A 10,918-nucleotide genomic window follows, 5' to 3' on the forward strand; every position below is an offset into this window, starting at 1 on the left:
ATTGCCCTTTTTGGGAAGGGTGATGATCAGTGATTGTGTCCACGGTGTGGGCCATTCCCCTGTTTGCCAGATCTTGTTGCAGATTTTCAGTAGCACATCTATCATAACTTCACCCCCTGCTTGGACCAGTTCTGATGGGATGTTGTCTACTCCTGCCGATTTCCCTTTTTTCAGCGATGCTATTGCTGCCTCTATTTCTTCACGGAGTATGGGGTGATTACTGTTATCAGTGGCTGGTGGAACATTCAGTATTGCTGGATCACCTGTGGTCTGTATGTTGTATAGCTCTGAGCAGTATTCTGTCCATCGCTTTAGGATGTCTTGTTCTTCTGTTAGACATTTTCCATCCTTGGTCTGGATGTTGGACATAGTTCTACCTTGCCTTGTGTTGGTAAGTTCTTTCACAACTTGGTAGGCTTTCTTGCTGTTGTTTCTTGTCAGGTTTTCCTCTATGTCCTGGCATTTTCCTTCAATCCAATTCTCCCTTGCCTTCTTCATGCTTCTCTTGATTTCGGTGTTAACTGCTTTGTACTGTTTTGCCCCTTCTTCTTCATTCTTTTTCTTTTTCAGGTCTCTACGTTTGTCACACAGCTGTAGGATGTCATCCGTGACCCAGGGCTTCTTTTTGATGCGTTGTTTTCCGAGAGTTGTTTGGGCTGTTTCAGTTACAGCTGCGTTGAAGTCGCTTACGAGTGTATCCAGGTCGGCGTCATCTGCATCGAGAGTGATGAGTGGCGCGAATTTCCCACCAATCATGGCTTGGAATGCCTCTTGTACTTCAGGATCTTTCAATTTTTCCAGGTCGAACTTCAGTCTTGAGAAGCTTTGTTTCTTTGTTTTCTTCAGTTGGAGTTTGAAGGTCATCATTACCAAGTCGTGGTCACTTGCAATGTCAGCTCCTGGGAAACTTCTTGTCTTGGCAATGTTCACGCTAGACTGGAAACGCTTCTTTACCATGATGTAGTCTATTTGGTTGTGGTGATCTCCTCCAGGGCTGTGCCACGTCCATCTTCTGGATGCTTTGTGTGGTCCAAATGTGTTTGTTATCTTCAGGTTGTTGAAGCAGGCAAATTCCAGGAGTCTCAAACCTCTTTCATTTGTAGCGTTGTTACCATATCGTCCACATGTGCCCTTCCAGGTGTTGTAGGAGTCTTCTCCGATCTTGGCGTTCCAGTCACCTTGTACTACTATGATGTCTTTCTTTGGTGTCTGATCAAGGGTTTCTTGTAGTTGTTCGTAGAACTCCTCAACTTCATCATCGCTGTGATCAGATGTTGGAGCATATGCTTGTATGATGGTGATGTTGAATGGGGATGCCCTCAGGCGGATGGTAGTGAGCCTGCTGGATATTGGTCGGCAGCCCATGACAGTGTTAACAATGTCTTTGTGGATCAGGAACCCTACTCCATGTTCGTGTTTGTCCTCTCTACCACTGTAAAATAGTCTGTGGCCTTCAAGTGTGGGTATTTCACCGATGTTTTTCCATCGTGTTTCACAGAGTCCTAGGATGTGCCAGCGATATTTGTTCATTGCATGTGTCAGTTCTTCCAATTTTCCTGGCGTCCTTAGTGTTCTGACATTCCACGTGCCAATAGAGATGTTGTTCCTGGCCCGGAGCTTGTTGTTGTGTGGTCCTGCAAAGATCCCTTCCTTCTATTAAGAAAGGGTGAATACCGTAGTCGCACCTTCTCGCCACGTTAATGTGGGTGTTTCCTCAGGGGGACACGGTGCAGGTTGTTTCAACCGACGCGGCACGGGAGCGAGCAACTGGCGCTATATCAAAACTAGATCTCGGCCTCTCCAATCAAGGAAAGCCGCAGCTAGACCAGTCTAGCATGGAGAGGGATGGGCTCCGCCATGCTTTTCTGCCCAAGACTCACCGCATGAATGACGACCACAGCTCTTTCAAGTCTGGCCTTAAAACCCACCTCTTCCCAAAATAGCCTCCCTTGCCTGCCCTTCCTTGTCTTTAGTTTCTACAGTATTAGAGTTATGCATGCGTGTGAATGACTGGTGCGAAAGCGCTTTGATTTGTCTCTGCACAAGATCCAGCGCTATATAAATACCATTATTATTATTATTATTATTATTCTCTCTCTCTCTCTCTCTCCAACTGACAAAATGCTAGTTCCCCGATATTTGTGACCCCCTTTTTAAAACAAAAACGTTTGCCACGGCCGGACCGTGTTTTGTAAGGTAGTTGGTTTATTGTTGTTCTTATTATAATGATAATGATCAGTAATAATGATAATAATAGTAATAATAATAATGAACATTTATATAGCGCCCTTTCTCTCTACGAGCTTAGGTCGGTTTACACGAAAGAAAAATATATACCTTTGCTGTTACTGTTTGGTACGGAAACATTTCCAAGGCAGAAGTTGGAGCCCTTAATAGAATCGTAAAAACTGCCACCAAGATTACCGGGGCTGATCTACCTTCTCTAGAAGACATATATTATAAGCGGCTACTCAAAAAAACAAAATCAATCAGCCAGGACGAATCACATCCAGCTTTTGGGATTTTCGAGATGCTCCCCTCTGGTCGACGGTACAGAAGTATAAGAACAAAAACCAGTCGCTTCGCCAATAGCTTTTTTCCCCAAAGCAGTCAATGCCCTGTGTCTCGAACAAATCCAGTGTGATAAATAGAATTGTGCAACCAACAACCATCTACCTGAACATCTAGTCATCAGCCCCATCTATATGTAATATGCAGCTTCTGTTCAAACGTGTGTGTGTGTGTGTGTGTGTGTGAGAGAGAGAGAGTATGCACAAGTTTTTATATTGATATGCACTTCTATGTATCTTATTTTTACTGTGTCTGTGTTTGTGTATGATTTTCGATTTATGTTCGTATCTTGTTATGCACTATCACCCCCCACCCCCCACCCCCCAATATTTCTTGTGACCCCGGTACACTTGGTAATAAAAACATATTCTATTCTATTCTATTCTATTCTAAAACATTCATGACCACTCTTTCTCAAAAACCCTCCTCCTGCCCCTCTCCCCCCCTCCCCCCCCCCCCACCCCACACACACTCTCTCCCTTTCTCACTATACATACATTCAAAGTGAGCTGACATTGGTGGTGTTGGAGAACAAGGAAGCTGAAAGTGCTTGTAGATAGGTTTTAAAAAGATGAGTTTTTAGTGATGAGCGAAAAGCAGAAACAGAATCAGATGCACGGATATGATGAGGAAGGTTGTTCCAGATGTGAGGAGCAGCAAAGAAGAAAGAACGTTCACCACAGGTTCTTATATTGACACGAGGAAGTTTCAAAAGGTAACAGTCAGTTGGGTTTTGTTGCTGTTGTTCTTGTTCTTGTTCTTTTTTGTTCTTTTTCGTCGTGTACAAAGTGCATGGTTGACACGTACTGTCGGATTACCAATGAATAGCTGAGTTTTAACGATTTATCTTTGAAGTTATATTGTTCAGTGTTTGTGTCTTCCTGGTTTGGAGATGATTCCGTTGTTTTGAGGGACTGGAGGTCTTGAAGTTTTCCATTTCGTCCGAGAGACTGATCATTTCTTTTTATCATGATTTTCTTCCTAGTCCGCCTCGAAAAGTATACCTGCAGAAGAGGAAGGGTGGATTAGACAAATAGTTCTCAACTCGTAGCGGTTTCTACACGACCACACTTCCTTGAAAGACCCCTGCACCTCTCCACGTTATCACCACACACACACACACACACACACACTACCACCACCAACACCACCACTCCCACACGCACATGCACCCTCTTACGTTATCACCCCACGGACACCCCCCCCCCCCCCTACACACACACACACACTACCACCACCACCACTCCCACACCCACATGCACCCTCTTACGTTATCACCACACACACACACACACACACACACACAAAATCATTCTTCTGATTCCCAATCTGACTACCGACCGAACACTAACGAACAGAGATACACACAGAGACACAGACAGAGAAGAAAAAAGATGGACAGAACGTTCGAGTACCGCACCAGGAACTACAGGGCCTGCGTGATGCTGCTGATGCTGGGGACCGTGCTGACCGCTGTGGGCTTCGCCACGAGCCACTGGGTGGACAGAGGGCCGGACACTCACTACGGGCTGTGGACACACTGCTCTGTTGACCGTCTGACCCGCCGGGCTGTGTGTGCTGGCCATGATGGCTCCTTGCCCCACGGTGGGTGGTGTGTTGTGGTGTGTTGTGTTGTGTTGTGGTGTTGTGTTGTGTGGTGTGGGGGTGTGGTGTGGTGTTGTGTGGAGTGGTGTTGTGGTGTGGTGTGTTTGTGTGGTGGTGTGTTTGTGGTGTGGTGTGGTGTGGTGTGTTTGTGTGGTGTGGTGTGTTTATGTTGTGGTGTGGTGTGGTGTGTTTGTGTGGTGTGTTTGTGGTGTGGTGTGGTGTTGTGGTGTGGTGTGTTTGTGTGGTGGTGTGTTTGTGGTGTGGTGTGGTGTGGTGTGTTTGTGTGGTGTGGTGTGTTTATGTTGTGGTGTGGTGTGGTGTGTTTGTGTGGTGTGTTTGTGGTGTGGTGTTGGTGTGGTGTGGTGTGGTGTTGGTGTGTTGTGGTGTGGTGCGGTGTGTTGTGGTGTGGTGTGGTGCGGTGCGGTGTGGTGTGGTGTGGTATGGTGTGGTGTGGTGTGTTGTAATGGTGTGGTGTGTTGTAGTGGTGTGGTGGTGTGGTGTGGTGTATTGTGGTGGTGTGCTGTGCTGTGCTGTGCTGTGGTGTGGTGTGGTGTGGTGTGGTGTGGTGTGGTGTGGTGTGTTGTGGTGGTGTGGGGTGTTGTATGGTGTGGAATGGTGTGATGTGGTGTGGTGTGTTTGTGTTTTGTGGTGTGATGTGGTGTGTTTGTGTTGTGTGTTGTGGTGTGATTTGTTGTGGTGTGGTGTGTTGTGTTGTGTGGTGTTGTGTGGTTATGTGTGGTGTTGTGTTGTGTTGTGTTGTGCTGTGTTGTGTTGTGCTGTGCTGTTATATTGTGCTGTGTTTTGTTGTTCTGTTTTGTGTTGTGCTGTGCTGTGGTGCGCTGTGTAGTGTTGTTTGGTGTGTTGTGCTGTGCTGTGCTGTGCTGTGCTGTGCTGTGCTGTGTTGTGAGGAAGGTGGAGAATGGTTAATAAGACGCTCATCTTGCAAATTACACAGAGAGTCCGTGAGGGTCTGTATGGGTTCGTATCCTGCTCTCGTCCGTCCACCCAAGTTCGACTTGAAAAATCCAATCGAGGGTCTGGTTATTCGGATAGGACGACAAACCAATGCCCAGTGTGCAGCACGCACTGAAAAAGAACCCATGGCAACGAGAGTATTGTATCCACTGGCAAAACCCTGTAGCAGAAATCCACTCTGATTGGTACATTGTTCGGTGTTGTAGATTCTGAGGGGCACACACACACACACACACACACACACACACACACACACAGAGAGAACCATACCGTCAAAAGAAGGAAACTTTCCAAAGGATGCACACCCAAACAATACAAAACCGAAGCAATGAAGCAGATCATAAGCAGGCGGCGTTGGTGATAAGAAACTTCAGGGAGAGCTGGTGGTGGTGGTGGTCGTGGTAGTGTGTGTGTGTGTGTGTGTGTGTGTGTGTGTGTACGTGTGTGTGTATGCGTGTGTGTGTGCACGTGTGTGTATGCACATGAAAGAAAGAAGAATACGATAGTACGACACAGTGCATCACAACACCTCACAAACGAAACCTCTTCTGCTTGGATTCACTGGTGATGATTCTTATCTTGTGTTCTCGGGGCAACGTAAAAGCAGTAAAAAAAAAATGTTGCTCAACGGTACAAATGAAAGTGGTGTGGTGTTGTGTGTGGTGTGATGTGGTGTGCTGTGCTGTTGTGGTGTGGTGTGGTGTTGTGTGGTGTGGTGTGGTGTGGTGTTGTGGTGTGGTGTGGTGTGTTGTGTGGTGTGATGTGGTGTGTGGAGTGATGTATTGTTGTGTGGTTTGTTGTGGTGTGTTTGTGTTGTGTGTTTTGGTGTGGTGTGGTGTGATGTGTTGTGGTGTGGTGTGGCGTGGTGTGGTGTGTTGTGTTGTGGTGGTGTGGTGTGTGTGGTGTGGTGTGTGGAGTGATGTAATGTGGTGTGGTTTGTTGTGGTGTGTTTGTGTTGTGTGTTTTGGTGTGATGTGGTGTGATGTGCTGTGCTGTGGTGTGGCGTGGTGTGGTGTGTTGTGTTGTGGTGGTGTGGTGTGTGGTGTGGTGTGTGGAGTGATGTAATGTGGTGTGGTTTGTTGTGGTGTGTTTGTGTTGTGTGTTTTGGTGTGATGTGGTGTGATGTGCTCTCTTGTGCTGTGTTGTGTTGTGCTGTACAAATGAAAGCAAACTAACAAACAAAAAACAAACAAACAAACAGACAAACAAACAAAACAGCTTCGATCAGTTGCCTGTTACGCCGTGCAGGTGACCTCTTACGAATCCCTCAGATTCTCATCACCCTGGAAATAACTGGTCTCGCCGCTTCCTGTATCGTCGCCGTTGTCGTCAACTGTCGACGATATGTGCCAAGACCCAGGAACAGATACCTTGAAATTTCCATGTCCGTAGGAGGTGAGTTGCGAGCAGTGTTGTTGTTGTTGTTGTTGTCTTCATCGTTGAAATAATGTCACAGCTGGGCCAACAGCAAAAGTGAGAGCTGTATTATCAATGGTTTCTCCAATGCCAGGGGAAATCATTCACAGCTTAGTCTGTTTTGAAGGATTAGGACTCCTCAAGCTAGGAGGCAAAATTGCGCTGGCTCTTAGCGCTGCAGCCTTGGGGGGCTAGTTGGCCTTTGGGAACCATCCCCAATGCCGACAGTCCTAAAACCCTCCTGGCCGAGAGAGTGGGGGTGTAACTTGGGCAAGGCACTCTCCACTATAATCAAATGCTTGCCCAATTAGTTTGTGACAGCAGTTACTTCCTCTGCTGTCCTGATGGTAATAGTCGGACACGACTGACTATCATACATCGTCGTCGTAATATGCAATAGTAATAGTAGTAGAAGTAGTAGCAGTAGTAGTAGCAGCAACAGCAGCAGTAGTAGCAGAAGTAGTAGTAGTATTGTTGTTAATATTATTGTTACTGATTTATTGTCACTGTTGTTGTTATATAAATATTACCGTTGCTGTCCGTTCAGTCGTCGAAGAAGTTGTTCGTGTTGCTCTGGCGACAGGTGTCTGTGTGTGTGTGTGTGTGTGTGTGTGCGCGCGCGCGCGCGTGTGTGTATGCCCCTGTGTGTGCTTGTGCGTGTGCGTGTGCGTGTGTGTATGCCTCTTACATGTGCACGCGGGTGTGCATGCCTGTGTCTATTCTGTCTCCACCCCCAACCCCCTTCAAAACCCTCTCCACTACCCCACCACCACCACCACTCTGCCCACACCACCACCCTCCTCCTTCCACTGCCCTTTTTTTTTTTTTTTTCTTTTTTTTTTTTTTGCTTCCGTCTTTTCACCGTGCTTTAAAAGAATAACTCCCCCCAAACCCCGCCCCCCTCTCTCTCTCTGTCTATTTGTCTGTCTGTCTCATTCTATCTAATTATCTGTCTGTCTGTCCGTGTCTGTCTGTATCTCCGTCTCTATTTATCTATCTGTATGCACACACACACACACACACACACACACACACACACACACACACATATATATATATATATATATATATAAAAATTATATATATCGAGAGAGACAGACATGCAGGCAGACGGATAGATAGATAGATAGATGATTTTTTTTTTTTTTCATTGTCTGTTCAGGTTTACTAGGTCTGATCGGGTGCAGTCTCTTCTGGTCACGCAAGGACCGCCAGGAAGCTGACCAGCAGGTGGTCTCCATGTTGTCCTGGTCCTTCTTCCTCGTCTTCCTTGACAGCATTGTCTTCCTCGTCCTCGCTTGCGTCATCGGCTGCGGCGATGACGTCATCCCGGGCATTGATGACGACGACAACAACAGCTTGGGTTTATCTCCTCCTATTTCTTCTACTTCTTCTTCTTCTTCTTCTTCTCCTTCTTTGTCGTCTTCTGCGGTGACGACGGCTGTTGTTGCGGCGTCGAAGGAAGCGAAGCTTGCGGGTTATTTTTCACCACGAGATGTTTTCACGGTTTGCTGGGTTTCAGGTTTTGATGGACCTAAAATGGCAGAACCCTGAAAGAGAGAGAGAGAGAGAGAGAGAGAGAGAGAGAGAGAGAGAGAGAGAGAGAGAGAGAGAGAAAATCTTAAGACATTTGTTTGCGCTTTCCGAGTACTGTCTTTTTTCCCCCACATATTTAAAAAATACAGAGAAATATAATTTCGTAAACTATGTATTGTTTTATCTATTATTTATTTTCTTTTTTAATCCTTTTTTTCTCTTTTTTTTCAATTTTTAAAAGTATTTTTTGCAAGGACAAATTTAATAGGTGTACGGAGCAAGTGGAGTGATGGCCTAGAGGTAACGCGTCCGCCTAGGAAGCGAGAGAATCTGAGCGCGCTGGTTCGAATCACGGCTCAGCCGCCAATATTTCTCTCCCCCTCCACTAGACCTTGAGTGGTGGTCTGGACGCTAGTCATTCGGATTAGACGATAAACCGAGGTCCCGTGTGTAGCATGCACTTAGCGCGCGTAAAAGAACCCACGACAACAAAAGGGTTGTTCCAGGCAAAATTCTGCAGAAAAATCCATTTTGATAGGAAAAACAAATAAAACTGCACGCAGGAAAAAAAAAGAAAAAAAATGGGTGGCGCTGTAGTGTAGCAACGCGCTCTCCCTGGGGAGAGCAGCCCGAATTTCACACAGAGAAATATGTTGTGATAAAAAGAAATACAAATACAAATACAAGTGAAGTGAAAAACTTGCAGTCAGTTTCCTGACAGAGTGGTTTTCCGTTCTCGTGCATACACTCTAAACATAAATAAAACCGCTAAAAGAACTGACTGGCAGGGCTGTTAAGAGCATGACATTTAGGTTATTACTAAATGCCCCATATACAAAATATTGTGAAAATATTGAATGTAGATATTTACAAGGGTCGTTTAACGGTAGAGCACGTTTTAACCCGCTGTTTAGAAATGAAGCTTTTTTTTGCCTCCCGAAATTACTAAACACGTGTTACCAGTTTCAATTTTTTTGTTGTTGTTTGTTTTGTTTTTTTTGTTTTTGTTTTTGTTTCGTTGTTTTTTTGGAAAAAGTTCTGTATTTTAAAATGTTCATTATTAAAATTAGCTAGTTATGTGTTAAATACTCCAGTTGGTTGTTTATTGTAGGTCCCCATATCATCCTATTTTCAAATAATAATCTATAGAAGTATTGCATACAATATTTGATTATTGAGTAATTTTCTGTCCTAATTCCGCTTCCCACATCCCCCCTCTCACACATACTCTTCCAATATTATGTTTTTCTTTCTCCAATCACTGACACCCACCCTCTCCATTTTAACATGTTCAATTCAATTCAGTTCAATTCAAAATACTTTATTATCTGCTTCAACTAAAAACAGAAAATTCTCTTTAGGCTCACTTAAAATAAAATGCCCGTCAGCAAAAATCAAAGAGAAAAAACAAACAACTGACACACCCTTCACTTATCACCATGCACACATCAATTATCATGTAAAACATGTTGTATTCTATCTTTTTCACATCCTGTTCTCTCTCTCTCTCTCTCTCTCTCTCTCTCTCTCTCTCTCTCTCTCTCTCTCTCTCTCTCTTCCTTCCTCAATCCCCTCCCCCTCGCACTCCCTCCCCCCCCCCACCCCCGCATCCCCTCCACCTCGACTACCCCCTTTTCAGTTGAATACTTCTTCCCCTGCCACTGATTTTCACAAATGATTATTTCTAATTAATGATAATAATAATCACCGTTATGATAGAAAAAATAATAATACAAATGATAATAATAATAATAACAATAATAATGATAACATCATTTATTTTCAGTCTAATATCATCATCTTAGATGAACAGACTATAATTAAATGAATAAACGAGCGAATGAATAAAGTCAGTCGCAGTGAAAACAAAGCTTGTACAATTATTACAGCCCTGTTACCTTCACAAGCCTTTGCCTGTGTCACATGTTATAAATATATATATATATATATATAATGAGAGAGAAAAAAGGAAGAAGACAGTGAAGGTTACGAGCACTGACTGACTGGTTGTGTAAGACTTAAAGACGGGTTGGGTGCCAGCCCATAAAAGTGTGAATGCAGTATCACCAACAAGGAAAGTGAATCTGTTTCAGCAACTGCTTAATTTTAACACATTCCACCCCACAGCTACATTCCTGTTACAACTCACCTTTCCAGCACAACACGAGACCACAGCAGAAAAAGACCCAGAGCCGTTCACTAAAACGGCGAGAATCGATGGAGAATTGTTGATTTAAAAGGTCGAACAAAGCTTCGATTTCATGTTTCCGGAATCCGTAAATGGTTCAGGTCAGAATGCCAACGGTACCAAGTAAGAATAAACGATATTAGAATAGTGTGTTTGAACGACAATACTTGTACCTGGTCCACAGGGTAAGTAAGCATGGTACGAGTTAAATCGTGCCTGGAGTAGATTGAGTTTTACCTTTGGTTGTGTTTTACAGCTGAGGAATACTGTCTCATTTCACCGCCATAATATTTTTTTTCTCCAACGAGTTGCGCAAGTGTATTTGAAAAAAAAGGAGGTGTGTGTGTGTGTGTGTGTGTGTGTGTGTGTGTGTGTGTGTGTGTGTGTGCTTTGAATCGTTCATGAAAGGTGATATATATATATATTTTTTTTTATTGGGGCTTGCTTTGCTTATGACACTGTTGTGCGTGATTTTGTAATATAATTATGTTGTTTGCTAAATTTAACTGTTCTGATTGTGATAACTATGTACGTGTCGTAGACTCCACGACACTTCAGTTCTCCTGCTGAGAGAACTACAAACTTAATTATTGTGCGATGTTCCCAATATTTCCAGTGAGCATTATA

At 44.3% G+C, this 10,918-nt stretch overlaps 1 protein-coding gene across 2 annotated transcripts in view; it reads left to right on the forward strand.

Moving 5' to 3' along the window:
• Positions 1–8,274, forward strand: part of LOC143289110 (uncharacterized) — a 10,148-nt gene extending 1,874 nt beyond the window's left edge. The window contains exons 2-4 of one of the 2 annotated variants that reach the window (XM_076597968.1): positions 3,942–4,176; positions 6,400–6,546; positions 7,730–8,274. In XM_076597968.1, the coding sequence (XP_076454083.1) occupies positions 3,966–4,176; positions 6,400–6,546; positions 7,730–8,121 (750 nt within the window). In that variant the 5' untranslated portion in view covers positions 3,942–3,965 and the 3' untranslated portion in view covers positions 8,122–8,274. Of the gene's footprint in view, positions 1–3,929; positions 4,177–6,399; positions 6,547–7,729 lie in introns of both variants that reach the window. The other variant, XM_076597970.1, reaches the window with a different exon arrangement.
• Positions 8,275–10,918: the final 2,644 nt, after the last annotated feature.

This window comes from Babylonia areolata, chromosome 13, assembly GCF_041734735.1.
Source record: "Babylonia areolata isolate BAREFJ2019XMU chromosome 13, ASM4173473v1, whole genome shotgun sequence".
NCBI lineage: Eukaryota > Metazoa > Mollusca > Gastropoda > Neogastropoda > Buccinidae > Babylonia > Babylonia areolata.